The sequence below is a fragment of the Priapulus caudatus genome, unplaced genomic scaffold (genome assembly GCF_000485595.1).
Source record: "Priapulus caudatus unplaced genomic scaffold, Priapulus_caudatus-5.0.1 Scaffold52, whole genome shotgun sequence".
Taxonomy (NCBI): domain Eukaryota; kingdom Metazoa; phylum Priapulida; class Priapulimorpha; order Priapulimorphida; family Priapulidae; genus Priapulus; species Priapulus caudatus.
In genome coordinates, this window is record NW_014577113.1 from 499,172 (window position 1) to 522,146 (window position 22,975).

At 44.6% G+C, this 22,975-nt stretch overlaps 4 protein-coding genes across 6 annotated transcripts in view; 1 reads left to right on the forward strand and 3 right to left on the reverse strand.

Moving 5' to 3' along the window:
* Positions 1-831: 831 nt before the first annotated feature.
* On the reverse strand, positions 832-1,221 carry LOC106820907. Its single transcript, XM_014825506.1, has one exon. The coding sequence runs from the start codon at positions 1,219-1,221 to the stop codon at positions 832-834; it is 390 nt and encodes a 129-aa protein (XP_014680992.1).
* Positions 1,222-6,288: 5,067 nt separating this feature from the next.
* On the reverse strand, positions 6,289-15,223 carry LOC106820927 (serine/threonine-protein phosphatase 4 regulatory subunit 2-A-like). Its single transcript, XM_014825531.1, has 8 exons — positions 15,099-15,223; positions 14,933-15,014; positions 13,348-13,518; positions 12,012-12,105; positions 11,520-11,557; positions 10,461-11,196; positions 7,915-8,083; positions 6,289-6,728 (listed from the first exon to the last, which is right to left on the reverse strand). The coding sequence occupies exons 1-8, from the start codon at positions 15,133-15,135 to the stop codon at positions 6,292-6,294; spliced, it is 1,764 nt and encodes a 587-aa protein (XP_014681017.1). The 5' UTR covers positions 15,136-15,223; the 3' UTR covers positions 6,289-6,291.
* Positions 15,224-15,536: 313 nt separating this feature from the next.
* Positions 15,537-17,556, reverse strand: LOC106820926 (EF-hand calcium-binding domain-containing protein 10-like). Its single transcript, XM_014825529.1, has 4 exons — positions 17,436-17,556; positions 16,583-16,750; positions 16,166-16,256; positions 15,537-15,814 (listed from the first exon to the last, which is right to left on the reverse strand). The coding sequence occupies exons 1-4, from the start codon at positions 17,536-17,538 to the stop codon at positions 15,772-15,774; spliced, it is 405 nt and encodes a 134-aa protein (XP_014681015.1). The 5' UTR covers positions 17,539-17,556; the 3' UTR covers positions 15,537-15,771.
* The window catches only part of LOC106820924 (carbohydrate sulfotransferase 13-like), a 24,745-nt gene continuing 18,425 nt past the window's right edge, over positions 16,656-22,975 (forward strand). The window contains exons 1-2 of one of the 3 annotated variants that reach the window (XM_014825526.1): positions 16,656-16,733; positions 18,512-18,603. In XM_014825526.1, coding sequence (XP_014681012.1) covers positions 18,540-18,603 — 64 coding nt within the window. In that variant the 5' untranslated portion in view covers positions 16,656-16,733; positions 18,512-18,539. Of the gene's footprint in view, positions 16,734-18,144; positions 18,184-18,276; positions 18,604-22,975 lie in introns of those variants that run through there. The other 2 variants (XM_014825527.1, XM_014825528.1) reach the window with 2 other exon arrangements.

Below are 22,975 nucleotides of genomic sequence, written 5' to 3' on the forward strand. Positions count from 1 at the left end.
TTCACTGCCCAGTAGATTGACAACGCTTCACGATCAATCTGGGGAAAAACGCCGCAGAACTCAGTAAGCTCCGTACTTCAGTGACGGTGTTGGGCGGTTTCAATGTCTGAATCTCACTAACTTTCTTGGGGTCTGGTGAGATACCTTCACCACTAAAGATATGTCCAAAAAACAACATGCTTGGTACACAAACATGACACTTCAACAAGTTCACACGCAAGTTGCTCTCAGTCAGTCGCTGTAACACCATTCGAAGATGCCGGTCCTGTTCTTCCATGTTTCTTCCCCCAACATAGATGTCATCACTGATATTCTTGACATCTGGTATGCCACTGATGACGTCACTGACAATCTTCTGAAAGATTTCCGCTGAACATGACATACCAAAGTTCAAACGTTTATAACGCTATAATCCGACATGCGTCGAGAACGTGGTGAGATGGCGTGAGTCAGGATGTAACATGATCTGGTGGCAGCCTTGCCTTAGGTCAACCTTACTAAACACTTTGCAGCCATTCAGGTCAGCTACAATGTCATCAATGGTAGGTATGACATGACGTTCACGACTTATTGCTTGATTGACTGCACGCATGTTGACACAGATGCGTATCTCGTCACCTGTTGGCTTTGGAACGACAACTATAGGTGATATCCAAGATGTTGGACCTTTAGCTCGTTCTATTATGTCAGCCCTTTCAAGTTCATCCAGTTTCTGTTCGACTTTCTTCCTGACATGAAAAGGGATACGTCGATGAGGTTGTGCTACTGGTTTGATCGATTCATCGACAACAACCTTGACAGGATCACATTTGCATGTTCCCATCCCAGCGGTCACTGTGGGGAATGTCTGGGACTCATAATGTCTGGGTCAAGATGCGATTTTGGTTCAGACACACTGTTGACCGATGTGATCAGGTTTAACTTCTGAGATGCTTTCCAACTCAAGGGCGAACTGCTTGGTCCATTCACCACGAAGAATGTCTCTTTGCAATTATACTGATCATTCGATGCATCAGCTTGGAATTTCCCAAGTAGATTGAGTGGTTTTACTAACATGTATGGGTACACTCTCGAATTTGAGTGTGTAAGCTTCGGCTTGTTCTTTACTGCGAGATAATCTGTCTCGTTCAAAACATTCACCGATGCCCCAGAATCAGCTATTACTCGCACTGGTGTGCCAGCTATGTTTACACTGAACAGTGGTTTGTCACGGACAGTCATGTTGGTAGTGTCAGTAAGACGAAATGTATACCCGTCATCATCAATGTTATTATCACTAAAATCACACTTGACAGCCGAATTTTCAGATCGCCTGTCTTTTATTTCAGATGCGTTCCCTATCTCTATTGCACGCGCTCGGTGTCTGATTGGTCTGTCTCGCCCGTGCTGACTGATTCGTTCCTGTGATTGTGCAGCTGGGTTTCCTCGACACATCCTTGCGAAAAGATTAGATTTTCCACACTTATGACAAATTTTTCCTCGAGCAGGACACTGTTCTTTGTGTGGATACAAGCCGCCAAAAGCCCACATGTGGTGTTTCGCTGTTTGTCAGGCTTCACTTGACGTCTGCCGTGATAATTGGCACTAGGCTTGTGTTTGTTTTCCTGATGAAACGGTTTGCTGTTTACTGCATGTGACGTCTCCCGATCCATTTCTTGAGAATGTTCATCTGCAGTTTCCATCGCGCGAGCCGTTTTTATAATTTGCTCTAAGGTTAAGCCTTGTTCTATTGCCTTCCTCCGTAGGCGCGAGCTTGAAGTGCCTTGTATAATTTGTCGTCTGATCTCGACATTGTTGTCTTGAAAACCACACTTCTTAGCCAGGATCTGCAGTCTAGTGTGAAATTCTGTCACTGATTCACTAGTTCTCTGTGTTTCTTTGCGAAAAGAATACACATGGTGGTCTGTACATCTTTGAGGTGCGATATGTAGTCAGCCATCGCTTTTATGGTTCGGTCGTATATGTTTGTATCCTCATGTTCACCAGCGGCTGGTTCTGGTATGATCAATGTATCGATAATGTCACATGCTTCCTCACCTATATAGTGCAGGAACATAGCCTTACGCCTTTTAGGATCTGTGACCGCCATGGCTGTGAACATGTTGCCAAGTCTCTTCACATATTTCTCAAACCGGGTAGGTGCGGTTTCTCGAGGGTGCATTTCGAATTCAGCAAACGATGGTAAGCTGATCGCCATTTTGAGAAATCTGCGCGCTCCGTTTCGTCACCCGGTGTGGATCAACGAAAACGTAAATACCAATGGTTGGTAGTACTAGTACGACAGTTTCTTCTATTCACGCCTACTTATCGTGTGTGTTCATGATCCCATCCTCGTCGCCATTTGTGATGTATTCACATAGATTTATTGTGAAATAAACGCAAGTATAACAAACACAGCGAACAATGCAGTCGCATCATTACTCCGGTCCTTTTCTTCTTCTCGCTCTCTCCTCAGGGGAGAACAACTAGCGCCATTAAGTATGGGCAATATTAATATAATAAAACAATACATTACAGCTACCATTGTGTAGTGGCCCTAGGGGTGGCCACATTGGATTTTTACACGTGCTGTGGTTAGCACGTGTAATTTATTTGTGTCGGGATCATTTTCCGCTCCTACCGCGAAGGTAGGACGCTGATGCAGTAGCAAGAAAAACCCCAGAGTGAAATGAACGCAAGTCTTTAGATAGTCTTTATACAACTGATGGGTTTATTCATCATATACGAATAACATGAATAACTTTCACTGCACGTATCTCAAATATAGCGTATATATATATATATAATATATATATATTGCTCGTGTCACGTTTACGTTACCTCGTTAGGTGATTACACGTTTAACTTCTCTTAGCTATTCTACGGGTTAATATTGTAGCCGTCTCTGTCTCTCCCAGTCGTGTGCTCCGCGACTCGGCGCGAGTTTGTAGGTTGGCAGTGTGTCTTCCTGTCGTGTGTAGGCTATATAGCTACCTTAGTATAAGGTATACCTTCTCGTTCGTTGTCCTGCTCGTAGGTGGCTCTCCCTCTGACGGTGTGTGTTCGCTCCCACGAGCGGTTTCGTTTGTGCGTTCATTCGTTCGTTCGTTCCTGTGTACGTGTGTTCGTTCGTTCGTTCGTTCGTTCGTTTGTTCGTTCGTTCGTTCGTTCGTTCGTTCGTTAGTTCGTCCGTTCGTTCGTGGTCGTCCGAAGACTGACTGATTTTACTGTTGGCTCTCGGCTGCTTAATTAGGACCCTGCGGTGACGTAGGATCCTGGCAGTGCCTCCCTCTCCCGTGGCTCAGGTGCCTGGCCGTTGTCACCCTCCTCGCTTAACACGTGTACGGGTGATGCAACCCCCTTGGTCCAGAATATGCACGAGCGTCGCACCCCCCTGTCTGCCACGTGCTCGGCCGGTGCAATTCCCTCGCCTCGGGCGTGTACATGGTGGCGCAACTCCCTTACCTCTCACATCTGGTAGCTATGGGACCCCCTCCCCCGCGCTTGTCTGTGTCGTTGGGGAAAACTTTCTACCTGTCGCTAGGGGAACTTTCTATCTCTGTTGCTAGGGGAACTTTCTATCTCTGTTGCGGTTGAACTGGTCTCTGGTTGTATGACGTAATCCCCCCTGAAATCTTCACAACTGCACAAATTCATATATAATAATAAAACTTAAAATAATTTATAACTGCACATCAAAAATTACGGTAAGTGCGTAATTGTATGAGAAAGAAGCTGCGCGATGGAGAGGAAATTGTCTATAAATACTTTCAAACACTCCTTAATTAGTTAATCTAATTATAATGGCACAAACTGCAATGTTTATTAAATAATTATAAGCATTAATATCCTGTTAATATATGAGTGCGAGTCGACAGCGTGTATAACAAATCAATAGGTAACTACGATTGATTTTGCTCGATAAGACGGTACCGTCGGAGGGCATATAGTTAATGATGTACAACTACAAGTGTAAAAGTATAGTCTATAGTTCGAGTATAAATTCACATGCATGTGCAATTAATGACATGTTTACAAGGGCACTAGGGTGTAGTATATATTCGTTTAATTTTGAAGTCTACTACGCTATTAGTATTATAGTATTTCGATCAGACTATGAAATATTTTTAACTCTGTCTTTAAATTTTAATTTAGTAACAAGTATTTCATGTGATAACGAACAGGTATTGAAAACGACTGATAAACCGTAGGAAATGTTGTTGTAATGCTGTATGTAGGCTTACAAGTATACTAGAGCCCCACAATAAATGCACGTGACTAACGATTGCCCGTTACGAGTAACTGCGCCAGCGCTTGCCCTAGCGTCAGGTTGCTAAACCATACAGTACCATAATACCATCTATAGCCAAACGCGTGATCGCAGTTGGCGTCCAATTGAGTCGACCGCTAGTCGGGCGCTAATCTTTATTAGATTACTAAGAAGCGTGGTTAACTGTAACAACATCTAAATATACTATAATAAATTTTTTGTTTTTGTATTGATGTGTGCGAAACCCAGGTTAGATAATGTTTGAATCCATACAGTAAACTTCGCTCACGCACACACATGAAACTACTCTGATAATAATAATTCTTCAGGTTTCGTCATTGATCTCTCGATTTGAATGAACAGCACGTTCTATAACGATATTCAGATAATACAAGAATAGACTCTTTGAGGCCAATGTTCCCGGAAATGGAGCGGTGCAGGTGACACAGGTACTATGGACTCTGCCTTCGAATTTACTATATATATTCGTATGTAACAAACTACCTTATGCTACTTAACATGATCAGCAGCGAGGAACGCTTGGTGGAATTTTCTCGGCTTAGCACCTAGTCTTAGTGGTCTCCTGCCATTATGACCTGCGAACTGCCAGTCGACAAAACACTGCTAGTTAAACCCGGTTATTACAGCTACTGATGCCTGACCACTGCATCAGCATTAAACTGGAGACCCCTATTTTATCTATAAGTAATAGAAATCCTTTATGTAGATTTACATTCATTTACTTGCCTGCAACCAATGGCACAGACATACGTCACGATCATAACAAAGGATATAGCACGTGAACATCGGCGCCCTCCAGAAATCACCTGTGTTTGAAGATCGAGCTGCTCCTCCGATGTGGATCTTCGGGCAGAATTCACTTTGTTTGGACACATCGCAACACATCGCCCCACGTTCGGGCGGTCACTATGTGTGTTTTTATGCTGACTATTATGCCTCTCCTGGAGCAACTCACAATGAATCGACGCAAACACAGGAATTTTGGTAATGAACGGCTTTAATAACGAGACGCCGGGCTAACTCACGTCTGCTCAATCACATGATCGGCCAAGCAATCTGAGAACGAGCAGGCCGCGCGGGCGCCTCACATTGCGCAACACCGCGCCACCCTTCCGACACTAGTCGAAACTATGCCGCCGGCAACACATTACATGGTTGAAGGACATATATACGTTATCCAAAACACAGCCGAGAGCTGCGGTGCTAGCGTGTTACTAAATGTTAAAATATAAAAAGAGGCGGTGTACAAGATTGTACAGGGGGTGGGGGTCTAACCGGTAAGCCCAAACTGGGCGAGTACTCGAGGTGCTCGCGGAAACGGGCGAGTCTGGGGGCCCTTTCCACCCAGGAATTTTTTTTTAATAAACCCTTCAGATGGTTTTCCTGCGATCTGGACTGACCACAATTAATTCATCTTGATATGCTGCGGATCAATGCCATTTTATGTCTGGAATGCATTAACCTCTTAGACCAATTTTATCTATTTTTAAAATAAAACTAACGGTCTTATAAAAAATATTATGGACAGGTCTGAGCGATGCAAGCGGGGGGGGGTGCCGCGACCCTTGGACCCCCCCCTGTAGCACGCCCCTTGCATATAATATGGCCCATTAATTGTACAGCTCACGTANACGTGGATTTCGCCAAAGATCTAAGATCCGAGAGATTGCGAGTAAAATGGAATTCCGCGCTGAATTTTTCGCGGCCAACCCAAGCCACATCGGCCTCTAGGGGGCGCCGGCGTAATAAAATCCTCGTGCTGGAAGCAGGTGAGTCATCGGAGGCAAACATAAAATGCAGAATCGCTCGGCGCGTCGGCGGACCACTGGAATGATGTGCCACCAGAGGGCGTCGTCATTCGCGGGACGAGAACGGACGTAGGTGGCGCTGTAGGTCCGCACGCGAGGCTCCGCCACAGACGACAACACGGAGGGGAGGGGGAGGGACTCTGAGGGAGGGACTCTGAGAGAGGCACTCGGATAAAGAGATGAGAACGGAGGAAACTTGAGTTNCCGCCTCCGTCAATTCTCCTCCATCGGTTCCTCTAGAGGGTTGGCTGCCACCGTCGTCGTCGTCGTTTCCATGACGACGGGCCGGGAGGCGGCGCTTGATTGGTCGGTGCTAGAGTCCGGCGTGCTGTCGGGAGACGACGAGTCGCCGATCGGTTTAGTGTCCGGTAGCTCCGCCTCGTGGCTCGATTCGGCACTACTGCCCGTCTCGATTTCCTCGTCGGCCGGTATCTCGTCGCCGGCGACCGTCTCCGTGGTTACGGTCGTCGTCGGCGACGTCGCCGCGACGACGCTCGCCTCCGCCGGCGTCTCCTGCGACGTGATTGGCTGCGGCGCGTCGCTGCTGTCGGATACGAGCGCCGATTGTTCGTTCTCGTCCGCCAGCAGCTGCTGCACGGTGTCGCCCTCTGTTGGGAGGTGAACAGCCTCCGAGATGTCACCGACGTGCGCTGTGAGAAACAATAGAAGATATTAACGGGTGCAAAGGAAACTATACTTTATATATATATATTATAAATATATATTAACTTATTTATAACTATACTTTATATATATATTATAACTTATATTATAAATATATATTAACTTATTTATAACTATACTTTATATATATATTATAACTTATATTATAAATATATATTAACTTATTTATAACTATACTTTATATATATATTATAACTTGTATTATAATATATAAATATTAACTTATTACTAGGATGTCACCGATCATCGATTATACTCGATCATCGGTTGAACAGTGGCTCGAACCAAGCGCTTGGTTATCAAAATCCATAATCAATTTCATCAAAAAAAAAAAAAAAAAAATTGAAATAAATGTAAAACTTGGAAAGTGATGAGAATTAGAGATATCATCGCTACTATATAGTTATCCTTATTAACATACATGTATTATACACACAGTAGTAAACAGTAGTGCAAAACAAACAGTAAACAGGGCTAAACAAGCACGTACATGCACACGACGTTACGCACACGCAGGCATTCAACACCCCGAGTAACCGATTGTAACCGATCATCGGTTACTTGGGTCCAACCGAGTGATCGATTACGAAATTACAACCGATTGACAACACTACTTATTACTATCAGGGTAGCCAAATTAACAAGATCATGATCATACTATCAGGATAGCCACATAAATAAGATGATATTACTGTAACTCTTTTGTTACACCAGAATGTATATATAATTTAATTTAGAATTTAGATATGTAAAGATATCGATGCACACAGATTACCGCCTACTAATCTGTGTCACATCTGTAAATCATATGTTACATTACTATCGGGGGTGGCCACATGAATGATATTATGTTACTATATTAGGCTAATTAATTAAATAAGATCATGTTACTGTTAGGATGGCCAAATAAATTAAATGATATTACTATAAGGATAGCCAAATGAATAAGACCATGTTATTATAAGGGTGGCCAAATGAATAAGATTACTTCCTTTTACGGTGGCTAAATTAATAAGCTAATATTACTATCAGGGTGGGCCAAATGAACCAGTACACGTTATTAGTAGATTCACCACACGAGCGAAAACAATGTACTACTAGCAGAACAACAGGAATGAGAACGCCGCACGATGAGGTTGCCCCCCCACTCACCTGTCTTCTGTATCTTCCTCGGCGGTTCGCCATGGTCGTCCGCGCTCTCGCACGCCGCCGCCGCCAGTGGCGCCACCTGGTCGGCGTCGCGTGACGTCGTCGGCGCTGCCGGCTGCTTCTCCTCGGCCTCCGCCGTCTGCACGCAACAAGCGACCATCTCTGCCATCGCCTGCGAGAAGAAACAAGCGCGCGTTCAGGATGCGACGTGATACGAGCGGGGGGTCCCCCAGCGACTGGACGAACGAAACGTAAAAACGTGAATGGAACCTTTTTTAAAACGCAGTGGCTACGCGTCCGGTCTTCCATTACAAAGCTCAGCACAGATTCCCAAATCCACGTCACGATTAGGCCACGCCCCCTGTCAAAATCGTTGATTTTACTGGATTTACTATTGCTTCAAAAGTTACAAAAACACATTTTTTTGATAACATACCTAAAGGTAAGTAATATTGTGTTAAAAACTTATTGTTTATTGTTTTTTACTGAAAAAATATAGCTGGGTTCACATAAGAAATATATGACCAGACGCGTAGCTTGGAAGCTGGCTGCCCGGTAACCGGACGCGTAGCCACTGCTTTTTTAAAACGGCATGTTCTCGCAGCAAAATGCATAGACTACTGTGAGCTCATCTATGTTGTAAAAATTCACTGCAACTTATTTGTATTGCTACTTTCATAACATTTCTCCAGCAAACCTAAACAGTCTTACGAAACTAGTACTACTTTCGAATGTTTACAGTGTTTACACATCCGGGACATAGCCGAGCCGATCGCAGTTTTCATTAAAAGTCCTTTTCTATGATAAAACAAGTTATAATTTATTATTCGATGTTTGTTCAGTACAAAATTGTGAAATTTATTTAAATAATATGTTACCTACATTAGTTATGCAATCAGCAAACCAATTCGGTCGCTTCGCTTAAGGATACTCTCCACGTTGTGCAAGGGTATTGCTCTAGTGAAGATTAAACGTTTATTGGCGAATGAATCGAATCAATCACTTTTGTTTTATTTATAGAGGAGATATATCTCTATGCTCAAGCCAAAAAATTGCATGAAATTTCCAGCACCTAATTATGTTACCACACAAATTTTGAATTTTTATGTAAAAATGGTATTTTGGATATTTCTCAACTACCAGAAAGAGTCAGGATACAAAATTTTTGCCACATGGACCAAGCACAATATGGACCAAAATAGCGCGTCAGGATTTTTCTTTAATTTTCATATTTACCGAGAAAACTCGAAAAAACTGCTTAATAATCAAGTTGCGTGTTAAAATAGAAAATTTTAGCGAATAAAGAGGCATAACTAATAGAGTACGGCACTTAATAACAATCCCTGACGCGCTTTTTTACCACAATATGTTACCATTAAAACGAGTGTAAAATTAAATTAATCCGAGTTGTAATCACAGAGAAATATCCATTTATACATCGGCTACTATGTCAGAAATCGAAAACGGAGAAATCAGCGTTTTTCTATTTTTCACAATGAGTGACCGCCTGTGTGCAAAATGGGTGAACGTATGTGATATATCTATTGTTAGTACTTACTGTGACATATCCATGACTAACTGACACCACTAAATTGGTAAAATGTTCCATGCACCTTGAGAAATTGTGAGAAATTAAACGCGCGAACTGCGCTCATCCTGACGTCACAAAGCAAATATGTCAACAAACGCACGCAATGTACCCCACTATAGTAAGCTAGTGTATTGCGAGGTGTTAGAACTATTTTGGGCGTGGGATACTTGTTGGATCACTAGCAGATGTACATGAATGCACATGAATACATGTAATGACAGCTGTAGGAGGGTTGAGGCTTAATGATACTGGCTTAGTTAATATCTTGGTTGTATCATGTATCTGACCGACGTTAGCCACTGCTTACTACACATGTACGCGGGCAAGCAAAAACGCTCTGACAGTTCACATGTACCGGTAACCGTTCGTTATATGGAGAAATGAGCATGTACACAGGTGGCAAATAGTGTTAGCCATCGAATAAAGTTGAAAACGAAAAATCGATGAAATTTCATGCACAACGTGGAGAGTATCCTTCAACACAACAATTTACGTGTATCTATACGCCGAAACTTCGTCGGACGCAGTTTTCAAAATGCTCTACTTCGGAGCACATTCCTGGCTCAATGAGAACATTTCGTGATGTTTTCGTACTGCAAGTATGCTCACAGTAGGTGACTGTAGGATTTTTGTTGCGAGGTTTATCCATTTTAAATACAGTAACAGAGAGAAATGTGAGGATGGAGGAGGAGGTGGTGGAGGAGGGAGGGAGGTACAGGTGGAGGAGCAGGAGCAAGAGGGGTACGAGGAGGTGCAGAAGAAGAGGAGGAGGAGAGGAGCAGGCAGAGGAGAAGAAGGTCCTGGAGAAAGCGAAGGAGAAGAGGAGAAGGAGAAGGAGAGGAGAAGGTGGAGGAACATGAGGAAGAGGAACAGAAGGAGAAGAGGAGGAGCAGGAAGAGGAGAAGAGAAGGAGGAGCTGGAAGAGGAGGGGGTGGCCTCCGCGACGACTCACACTCACCGACAGTTCCACGGTCGTCGATGTCGGCTCTTCGTCGGTCACTCTATCCTCCGCCGATCCCTCGATCGGCTGCTGGTCGGCGTGCGCGCGCGTGATTGGCCACACCGTCGTCGTCGCAAACTCGAGCGGTCGGTCCATCTTGTCGTCGACGCTCGTCCACGATTGGTTCGTTTCCATTGGCTGAGCGGCGCCCCCTATGGGCGGAGCGACCTCGGCGTCGGGGTCGTGCGTCGCCGGCGGCGACGACCCTGCCGCGGGGTCGCACGGGGTCGTATCTTCGGACACCTCCGTCGCTGCGGCGACGCCCTCGGCGACGCCCTCGCCGACGCGCTCGGGCGTTTCGGTGGCGACGGCGGAGCCGCCGTCCGTCAGACGTTCGGATGTTTCTGCTTCGGCGACCGGCGGCGGCGGCTCCACATCCCCGTCGCGCGATTCTGACGGATGCTCAGGTGTTTCTGCAGAGTCGACGCAAGTGGGATGTTCGGTGGCGCCATCTGTCGGCGCGACGTCGCCGTTTGTCGCGGCGGTGCCACCGTCGTTTCCTTCCGGCTGCGGCGAGTGGACGCCCTCTTGTTCGTTCGGCGAAAGCGATCGCGCGGCAGGGTGAGTAGATGCCGCCGCCGATGCCACCGCCGCCTCTGTCGTTTCCATCTTGCCGGATTCCGTTTCCGCTTTGGATTCGTCTCCGTTTTCCAGGATTCCGTTCACAAAGTGGAGACCGCTAGGTGTCTCTTTGCTGGAAGGAGAAAATCGATTTGGCAGAGAAAGCGTCGCGACGCGCAGACGAGAACGCTCCGTGTTACCGCAAACACAAGAACATTCGTAACGTTTTCGCATCACAAACGCCTTAGTTGCTGGCTGGAAGTCCTCCTCGTCTATCAATAAACATCGAATGTTTTTACTAGAGGTACGGAAAAACTACGGAAAACTCGCTTCAACGGCTATAGCAACGTGTCGGCGAAATTCTGCGGTGAAATTCACGCGGAAAAAAATGCGGCTTTTCTTCCGAGTCAAAGTAAAGATCAATATCAACCTGAGCGAAGAAATACTATCGGTTACCCTGTGAATGGAGCCAGTGTGCTGACAACAAGTACATTCTGAAACAGAGAGAGAGAGAGTGAAGAAAAAACCATGAGAAACAACCACGACGATAAACACCCGTCAATAAACAGTGAACAGCATGAAAACCGGTGTTCATGTGTTTGCACGTCTGCCAAATTTTCTTTGGACATTTGCTGAAAAAATACGGCCGTTCTCTGGAATGAACTAGTTAGTATAGCAGAATTTTCAGGGAGTCACACGGACTCCTGCATATGTCAAATCAGGGAGTCCGGCAGTAAATCAGGGAGTATTTGACTCCGGACTCGCGTTAATTTCGCACACTGAACTTGCATTTATCTGGGCAAACAAGCGCATTACAAGTGCGTTTTGTACAAACAACGTCGTAGAATCATCGCGTGGTCTACAACTGAATCTCGTATCGCGACGAAACGCAGAAACGGTTTTCCGTTCGATCGAGGCGTGCGGCGTAGAGAGATGCTCATCTCTCACCTTCTCAATCCCACGTAGAAACTTGTCCGTCCGATTGTAGTGTTTCTTCGGTTCCGTGACGAGTTCGCAGAGTCTCTGTATTGTGAACGGCGCGCTGCAACGGAACACGACAGTCCGATGAACGAACAAACCACGAACCACACCAGAATGCTTTCATCGTTCGTCGTCGTCAACTGAACAAGATAGACGAAAGAACGAACCACGAACCACACCAGAACGCTTTTACGGCGTACGTCTCCGTTGTCGTTAACTTTACCTCGCACCGATCCGTGTACATCACATCTATCTACGCACACGCTATACCGAATAGCCGTCACACCAGGTTTGTGGTTAGGCCAAAACAAAATATAAGTGTGGTTACGGTTTCCCGACCGACCCTATTTATTCCCAGCGACCCTAAACATTTTATTGTCAATTTTCTTTAAAGTCAAAAAAAGAAATGTAAAACATGTAAAAAAAATATGAATTGGACAATTCCTGCTTCAAAAGGCACAACACACATCCTTCGGACATGGTTCGTAAATAAAACATTTCAAGAAAATAAAATGTTTTCCCTACCTACCTACCCTATTTTTTTCCGGCATGTAACGGTAACCACACATATACCTTGTTTTGGCCTTAAGGTTAATGGTATAAGGGTGATGGGCAGTGTTACTGTTACTGTTACTGTTACTGTTACGGTTGGCATTAGGGTTATGATGCCGGATAGGATACAGGCTAATGTGCAGTAGGATTTTGATTTGGGTTATGGTTAGGTTTAGATTAGAATAAAGGGAAAATGTTTAGGTTATGGTTACGCATATATTACAGGGCAAGGATTACAGTTATGGTTAGGTACAGGTTATGCAGCAAGGAGTAGTGCTATAGTTCGGGTTATGGTTAGGGTTCAGGTTAGGAAAACTATTTAGAAGTTGTATCTAATTTCGAGCAATTAAACACCAACTAATAACCCAAACTAACGAATATATCGAAACACGCACGGTACCTTCCCACCCCTACACTCTCATCCTAACCCTGCCACGCGTGTACGGCCAATCCCCAACCACCCCCCACGCCTCCACCCCTTTCCCTATGCTGCTGTGGCTCGCGCGCGTGTCGGTGGCGCCCCCTACCTCGTGAACTTGTCGAGCGTGTCTAGGAGGCGCGCCCGCATCGTGTCACACGGTACCCTCCCTCCCCTACACTCCAATCTCCGCCCCGCGCCTCATCGGTGGCGCCCCCTACCTTGTGAACTTGTCGAGCGTGTCTAGGAGGCGCGCCCCCATTGTGTCACACCGTACCCTCCCTCCCCTACACTCCAATCTCCGCCCCGCGCCTCATCGGTGGCGCCCCCTACCTTGTGAACTTGTCGAGTGTGTCTAGGAGGCGGGTCCGCATCGCGTCGAACGGAACCACCTCCAGGTTCGGGTTGGGAGCGACCGTCTCTGTCGGGGCCGTGGCGAAGAATTCGCGCATCACCGCGTCGAGCTTGTGCATGAAGAGTGGCTTCAGTTTCTCCCACGGGAAGCTGCAAACACGCGCGTTGCCGCGACGGCGGCATCCCGATTAGCATCTCGATTAATCGATGGATAGATTTATTTTCTTCGCGATAGATGCGATGTACAGACCTGCCAACCCCATCTGATGATCATCAGTAATAATGATTGGATTTTTCCGTAACAAATAGGCATTTGTCAGTAACACCTGTGATTTAATTTATCTCTCACGGTGATTGGCTGAAAATAGCCTTCAGTGCGGTACTACTATTCCTGGATCCGTGACGTCATTCAAAATGGCTGCGCCCATAAACCAGACAGACGAGCGCATAACACAGCATAATTTACCATTTTCAGTGAGTACCGTTACGTTTTAAGAGCTATTAGTCTAAATCTACAGACACAGTAGTCATGTTACATGATAATAGTTGATTTTACACTGTGTTTATTTCTTTTTTTTGCATTAAAAAATATAAATTTCAGAGATTTCTTGCTGTCCGTAATTTTTCGAGATCGTCCGTAACACCGTAATTTTGACTCGCGTCCGTAACAAATTACGGGCAATACGTAACAGTTGGCAGGTCTGGATGTATATTTAGGTATGATGTACGATATATACACGCATGTATATATACATATATAATATATATATATATGTGTGTGTGTGAACTGTATATACATAGATAGATAGGTGGGTAGACTTTTTCACCTTTATACACGCATGTATATATATATATATAATATATATATATATGTGTGTGTGTGTGTGTATGTATATATACTAATAACTTTGCATCACTGACAATCTTCTAATTAGTCTCTCTAAATTAAGTAATTTAATGTATATTTAATAGATAAATAATATATATCAATTATCATTTATTCATATTCACACACGCACACACACAAACACGCACGCACGCACGCACGCACGCACGCACGCATGCACGCACACGCATATTGTATATATAACATTTAAGGAACTATTCCCTATTATCTACTTCTGATAACATGCAGGTCAAAACAAGCGATAATTTGGCTAGCGTGTTTAACCATGGAAACAAACCAATTTAAAAATACGTCAGCGATGAATACGCCTGATTTGGCGAACCCTATCCCATAACCGTAAATATTCACAAGTGCTAGAAATATGAAACAACGGCAGACTTAACTGTACACCGTGGGAATATAGCGCTGACAGTGCCTAGTGGGGGTGTCTAACCAACGAACAGTAACACACCATTACGATTAGTGCGAGTTTCCTCTGACCTAACCCACACCATATCCACCAAAATCGTCGGTGTGTGGGCATTGGTCAGAGGAAACTCGGACTACATTACCGTGTGATTACGTGGAGTGCTGCTGGTGGTTTTAATTTACGACGCACCGAGATGTGAGCATTGGAAACATCTGTCGCATTAGTAGCATTACGTGGTCTTTACTTACACCGGCTCCCCAGTTTTTGCGATGTGACGTAGAAACTCGTCCAACAATGGAACAATTTCTCTGGGCGATTTGCTCTCGAATTCTGTAAAAAGATATCGAACAGAATTGTAGCATTTGCACAGTTTCGTTCGATTTGCACGATAGGCGTAATAATGGTATAGCTTACCCGTCAAAGCGACTAAAATTCTCTCGGGATTTTCCATATTTCAGTTAGACGTGTTTACACAAATCAGGCGGAATTCATTTGACCCCGAACTAAAAATGGGTGATGACGCTGTTTTTGTGGCGCCATCTTCTGGCACGGGAAATAGTTGTTTCATTACTCATCTGAAATGTTAATCCAGGTCAGAGCCTATATATGAATCATTATAAGCTCTTTGTCCAAGTCTGTTTTCTACGTTTTTTATTATTATTTTAATAGCGTTAGAGCTTGCCATGTGTGCCGAATCACAATGCACTGCACTGTTATGCTACACACTGCACTGCACTGCACGGATGTGACCACCGCATTATAATGTAATTATATTGAAGGGAGCTGGTAGTCTACCTTATTCATACTGAAACACACTGTTACAGTAAACATCGAAACCCATACACAGATATATTAACGTATCACTTTTTGCTTTTAATAATTACAATACATATATATATATATACAAAGACGTATTTTTATTAGAGAGTGAAGCATTGGTCGCGACGCGGAATAAGGTTTTTCGGTGGCCAGCGATGAATCCAGAAAGTCTGTGGCGCTGGACAAGAGGGAGTCTTGTGCGTCCTTCCATCGTCACGCTTGAGTTCCGCTGCTTGTGTAACTACTCCCACATACTCCACACATCCGCCTATGATGCGTAGGTTTCCCAGGCCTGCTCCAAGCCAGCTTTCCTATGATGAAAGCAAAGTTTTTGTTACTCTAATGTAGATTTAAGTATTATTGCAGTTATACAGTATTTAAATGTAGCCACTAGCCACGTGTAAAATTTCGTAGATAATGAAAGTCAATGCTCTTTCTAAGGATGATAATTAATTGTTAATCATTATATATTATTAATTATTATAATAAATAATGATTACATATATACCGGTAATAATTATTATATATGTGTAATTTGTAATTAATTCTCTCTTCCAATAAACTACAAGCATTGACACAGTTTTAGCTATCATGGCTTTTTCAAAAACATCAAGATATATATATATATATATATATATATATATATATATATATACACTCACGCTGCTTTCACAAATGTGTCAATAACAATGTGATCCATTTCGCCGCCTGGTGGGAATTCATCAAATTTAGAAACACCAAGCGTCTTCATGGCTGGAAGAACAAGAAACATTTATATTAAAACACGATAAGATATATTCCTTTCACTTGTCACTAAGGTTATTTTTTGCAGACAAATAATTGAAATATAATGCTTATAAGACCATTTGACTGTAACTGTAAGTAACGTCGAAACTACAAATAGAATTATGCAGAAATGTATAGAGCATCAGAGCTACTAAAATACAAATCGAGATCATGATAAAATTTGTATGCATGTAGATTAAGTTACTCCTGTGATGTACATGTTTGTCTTTTTCCATTTTTGATATAGTCCCTTGGATTTTGAAAACTAATATTTACGAGGTAACGAGTTTTACCTTCTCTGTATTGTTCCCTAGAGATATGTCCACTGCCGCTAGAATCCAGCATGCCAAACAAGGAGCGGAGATGGTTCCCCTGAAACAAACATGGAGGAACTGGCTTCTCTCCCGTCTGAGATGCTTTCAAAGACTGCAGTTGTTTAACCAGGTGAAGCTTTGGATCTTCTGAAAAAGAGAAACGATCATGTGGTTCTAATATTTGGATTATGTCCGACGCATGATGTGCCGCTTTGTGTGATTGAGACGGCCATGTGGAAGATAGGTCCGCGCCAATTTATTGTATCTGTACCCAACATGTTTTACCGTCGTTAAATAAAGTTTTTACTTACTTACTATGATCACAGGCCCTTGGAGGCTCAAGTTTCAAGAAGAGTATAAGAGCGAAGCGGCTTCGCTCTTATACTCTTCTTGAAACTTGAGCCTCCAACTCCAATGGCAATTTGGCATGTGCTAATGCTATGAGTATGATGATGAGCTAGCCCGACCAGGCTGTGCGACGGATTGTCTATACAATCCGTATTGTAACCCTAGCAATACCGTTTCTTGGAGCTAGATGATGAGCCTGCATGAGGCCCAGGCTAAATATATATTGGAAAAACACGTTTGGACCACAGCGCACACAGAAACTTACAAACAGACAAAACACGATGATTACTCATGATTACATGATTACTCTACCAGTCTACCCCTAGTCCCTACTACCTAATAAAATAAATTACCTAAATAAGTTATAAATGAGTGGCGCTGACACTCACACTGTGTGACTGTCACTGCCGCTGCCACTGCCAGAGACAGCCGACTCGGCTGCTGTTAGCAGCACAATATGAATACTCGCTACACGAATGCTTACCTGGTTGCGAATAAATAAGTTCTGCAGTTAAATTATTTAATAGCTCAATTACTTTATGTTTCTCTAGATACTCTTCCACTTCGTGTTGCATTTGAGCAGTCATGTTGCTACAACAAATGCAGACTGCCAAATATTATGTCGTTGCGCCATCTATTGGGAACAACCTATAGATACGCGTGCGTGGCGTGAAGATGGAGACAGAGAGATCGAGAGAAGGAGGGGGGAGCGAGAGAGAGAGGGGGGGGGAGCGAGAGCGAGAGAGAGAGAGAGAGAGAGAGAGAGAGAGAGGGGCAGAGAATATATATATGTGTCCGGAGGATTTATGACTAAGCAAATACATGACATGACAAGACACCAAGCCTTTGCCCTTGCGATACAAGCTTATCAACTTTTCTATAACTTATCAACTTTCTTATCAACTTATCAAGCTCTCTTCTCGGGTTTGCGCGCTGCAATCGCTCGCCCGCTTCCCGCTCGGCCTGTGGCGCTGCATGGTCAATACAAGCAGAGCATATAAATCAACGCATATGTATATCAATCAGAGCATGTATATCAGGAGTAGATAATAGGGAATTAATTCCCTATTATCTACTTCTGATATATATCAATCATTTATATGCTTTGATACAAGGTCAAAGACCCACAACCGCAGCTTTCTAGGGCCGGTGCTCACCTATAAGCAACCACAAGAGATGCATTTGTTGTGGGCCTAGCCATGCGCAGCGGTTGTGCCTGCATGCCTGCCAAGGTACTAAAATATCCAGTATTACAGGACTGCGTGATATTGGTAAGTAACCGGTTGGAAGGTTAGAAGTGGCAACAGCACATGGATCAGCACTGCCCGTTCATTACCCTTGGCCGGTTGGTGGTTGAGCTATTATGGCGAAATACGTAGTACCAAGAGTACATAATAGCGACTCTATGTGCGAATCCTAACACTAACCCTAACTACCCTGTGTGTTCGCATGCGTGTTGATCCGCCTGGACTATGAAATCAAGTTGTCCGCACGCACACACACGCACGCACGCACGCACACGCAGACACAGGTATATGTGCGTGTATACGATGGTTACAGAGTAGAGCGTGAGGCATACCTGTGAAGGATGATGAAGATGGTGCACCGACCAAGTCGCGGAGTCACGTTACGCGTCCTGTTTCTCATCGCATGTAAGTTTAATGGAGAACATCTCTCTGTCTGTCTGTCTGTCTGTCTGTCTGTCTGTCTGTCTGTCTGTCTGTCTGTCTGTCTGTCTGTCTGTCTGTCTGTCTGTCTGTCTGTCTTCGCTCTCATCACTCTCACTCTCTTCTCTCTCTCTGCATTAGTGCGTCCCTCTCTCATCTATATCTTTGTCTCTTCTCTCTCTCTTGGGCGGTCATCCGTCGGATCTCCTCATCATGCTCTCTTCGGCTCTCTCTCTACCGTCTCAAAATACAATGTCTCAAAAATCATCATTACTTACAAATCTCAAGAACAAAAGAATATCAAACTCATGTACTGTATGAATAAGGATCGAAAGGTAATCATAGCCAAAGGGCCGCGAAGGGTGAGCTGGGGAAGGGTAGAGTGCGAGCGCGGACCTCTCTACTTCTGTCCCCTCTTCACCAGGATCCAAAGGCGACACAAACACAGGCAACTCCTCACTTACTTTTTCATGCTCCCCTGCAGCCGCTATCTGCCTGAGATTCTTCTCTCGCTCATCACCCACTCCGAAATAGTCGGGACATCTAGCACAACAGTCTCAGTCAATCATTACCGAACCAAATGAGATAGAACATCGCCAGTCGTATCAACGTTGTCAGGAAACTCAGACAAGCCTTTCATCTGAAATACATTCACCATATATACCATCAACAATTCTCCCAACGATCAACAGCAAGCCACGGTTTGTGATGAGACCGCGAATACTACACCCACTATCCCAGAAGGAGACTAATCTCTACATTTCGAAATAAAATAACTTTCTCAGCCAAACATAAAGCAGTGTAATCTGTACTAAAAATACGCAACATTAATCACGCTCGTGTGTGACCTTGTACGATTTACAAAACTTGTTTTAAGAACATTGCAAACAAGATTAAGCCATTGTCTTAGCTTTGTTACTTGGGTGCACGCCTTCACTTCTAGTGCCTCCGAGTCCGTCTAATCGGTCTCCCTCTCTCTCTCTCCCTCTTTACTCTCAAAGCTTAGGGGAACTTCGACGAATATGTTGCAGGAACGAAACCAACGTCATACTGAAAAGCCTGTAGTGGCTTAAAAGCAAATATACAGCGACTGGAGCCTGGGCGGCAGTGCAATCACGCTGTGTTTTGCGTATTCCTTCCACTTCCTCGGCTCATCTTTCTGCCTGCTGCTGGCCTGCTTGCTGTTGTTATTATTATTATTGGTTGTTAATGTTTTTTTTTTTTCAAAAATTCGTATTGAGCGCATTGCACAGCCCTGTAAAGATATCACCTAAAACCGAAGTGGGGGGGTGGGGCGGGGGGGGGGGAGGCGATCGCACAATTTAACATAGTCGGCGGTATGGAAAGAGGAAGATATAAAGCTATCTATATGTCTCCTTCATGCTTACTGTCTGTCTGACACCAGACCTGATAGCTCCGACATATGAGTAATATAGATAATATAGAACATCTGCGTTGGTTCGGTAGTACATATGGTTCATTGTGCGCGCACGATAGCACGTACGCGCGGCGCACACACATGGCACACACACTGTTCACGCACGAACAAGCGCGGCGGCCACACACTACATGCACACATGCCATGCTTGGTGCGGATGCACATCACGAACAAGCGCGGCAGACACACACGGCGATTTCATCAACACACACCCAACACACACCACTACACCACACACACACACACATCACAACACCCCAGCACCACACACCACAATGCACCAAACCCAGGACAGCACACCCACAACAACATGACGAACACACGACACAGCAAGTCACATCCAGACGTTAGGACGGAAAGGAACTTTGACCTTGTGTCTACAACGGGAATCAAGCGCTGTGCGCACTTTACACAGATTTGCACACACACAACCGCACTGAACAAGCGCGCGCCACATCACACACGACACACATCACACACACGACACACACTACACAGCACAATATCGCCACACCCTCACACACCCAGCTCCTCACCCAGACACACACACCCACACTACACACACACACAGTCCACACACACACACAGCACACACACACACACACAGCACCAACACCGCACGCACCATCGCACGGCAACGCACGCACTGCACGCGCCGCGCGCGCAACAACGACACCACACTCACACTCACACCACAGCACACCCACATTTTCCTCAGCGTCAGCCTCTGACCCTTCACACACACAAAGAGCGAAGTAACAAAGTCAAATCGCACAGACACTACACACCTTAAGGTAAAATGCCCACACACACACACACAAGGGGCGCAATTACTGCAGATACTTCACACCCCCACACACACAAGGGGCAGAATATGTGATAGATCACATCACACTCACACGAGCACATGGTGGACACACATACACACACAATATATGGATATTGTTGTGAATCAATTGATGACGCATCAAGAACCACGAACATAGCATGTTCAGACGGGCACGGCCGGCACGCACGCCGCGGACCGCACGCTGCACGCATACGCGCAACGCACCGCTAAGCGACACGACACATTATGAAAGCCAGCACCACTTATGGGACACACACAAATTTCAGGGGGGCAAATTATTTTCACACACTGTCACACAACCACACGCACATTGTATGTTATTGCTATGTAAACGCGGTCCTTGCCGTTTTTCGCCACCCCGTTGTGTAACGCGGTGGGCGTTGACCGCAGCGCTTATTGGGTAAGGTACGTGTGTTGCGTAATACGCTGGCAGGCTCACGCTAATTTCCCGCATGATTCCTACCGTGAGCGATTGGGTCAGAATGCGACTGGTGCGCTTGACGATTGGCACCGACGCTGCTACAGCTCATCATCCAGAATTTAATGTAGAAGCAGAGGAATAACGCATTTTTCGTCTGTCTTCGCGCATGTTTTGTTTGTTTTGTTAGTTTTGTTTGTGCGAACATTTTTCTCAGCGGGGCTGTGCGTGTCTATTACCAGCTCATCATTCAATCATTCTATCATAGTTCTGATCGAGATGCTACTGCTATAGATAATTCTAATGATCAACCGTTCATTTGATCAAGCGCTAAGTATAAACATAATATCAGTCAGCTACGCAGCACAGTATATACCACACAGTGATCAACCCAGTATACAGGGTCATTACAGTCAATACTTATCATATGAGTATACATTAAACTCGTAATACAGTAGTGAAGCATACAGTAATACATAGTATGAATAAAACATAGTAATCACACAGTACTAACGCATACAGTATAACAGAGCAGAACAGTAAAATGAAATAGTATAATAATACATAGTAATAACAGCACGGTAATTGCAGTATACAGCATGACAGTAACTTACCATAATATAATAAATACATCAGTAATGGACACAGGTTTATTTATTATCTCTTTATACTGATCAAGCAAATAGAATAATTATAGTTCTCTGTCAGTTTGGTCTGAGCAAGTGGCAGGCGCCCAGTATGGGGGGACGTAAGATGTTTTATGAGTTTTCGTGTCTTCTTTCGCTTCGGTAGGTTATTGTCTTTGGCGATGACAATTTACCTGGATGCATTCGGATGGCCGGCAGCTCAGTCTCTGGTCACCGCTTCTAGCGTAAGACTCCCTACGTGGCACGGAGCGCGGACGAAACCAAACGCACGACGCCAGTGCGCTATACTACATTATAAGTTCATATGACATTTAGTTGAGGTATGTAATGTAGTTTAAGGTTGTTAATGAGGCAGTTCGTTCTTTTGCATTTATTGAATTCATTTAATTAATTAATTGATCAAACTTCATGTCGTTTTACTATTAATGTTATTTGTATTTAATTTATTTATTCATTTATAGCTATAATTCATTCGTTCTCATCGTTCTAATGATTATTCATCTAACGTAGTATACACGGCACAGACACGCACGTGTACGCAGAGCAGCCGCACGCACGACTTGCCATTATTAATTTTCTCGTTCTCTTGTTTTGTTTCCACAGCAGACCAACGGCGACCGCGCGTAACGCATGAGACGGTCGCTAACTCGAGCAAGCCAACAACGCTGCCAGAACGGCGCTACTGAACTAACGGCAGCGATGACCTAACTCTACGGCGAACGCAAACACGACCCAGCGCCTCTAGCGCGCAGTCGCGAGTGGAAATTCTCGTCTGCTAGTCGTAGACAAGTATATAGCTTAGTCTAACTGCTCCGTACCGAAGGCCGTGAGTGAAATGGGGCAGACCAAAGCAGATGGCATGGGACTGTGGTTTGCTTTGCATCCGGCTCAGATGACCAGGGCTTGACTCCTTTTGTGCGGACCTATCTGTTGAGAAAGCACGGAGGCGATGGCCCCCTCTCAAGAGAATAAGAGATTTGAGGGTGCCAGCCCCAGCTGCATGT

Coding starts and splice junctions, on each gene's coding strand:
- LOC106820907 (XM_014825506.1), bottom strand. CDS start 1,221: ATGACTGTCCGTGACAAACCACTGTTCAGTGTAAACATAGCTGGCACA.
- LOC106820927 (XM_014825531.1), bottom strand. CDS start 15,135: ATGGAAAATCCCGAGAGAATTTTAGTCGCTTTGACGG. Junction 15,015..15,098: donor AATTTTAGTCGCTTTGACGG/GTAAGCTATACC, acceptor ATCTTTTTACAG/AATTCGAGAGCAAATCGCCC. Junction 12,106..13,347: donor ACACTCGACAAGTTCACAAG/GTAGGGGGCGCC, acceptor GTTCCGTTGCAG/CGCGCCGTTCACAATACAGA.
- LOC106820926 (XM_014825529.1), bottom strand. CDS start 17,538: ATGACTGCTCAAATGCAACACGAAGTGGAAGAGTATCTAGAGAAACAT. Junction 16,257..16,582: donor TAGGGAACAATACAGAGAAG/GTAAAACTCGTT, acceptor TTGTTCTTCCAG/CCATGAAGACGCTTGGTGTT. Junction 15,815..16,165: donor GACACATTTGTGAAAGCAGC/GTGAGTGTATAT, acceptor CTTTCATCATAG/GAAAGCTGGCTTGGAGCAGG.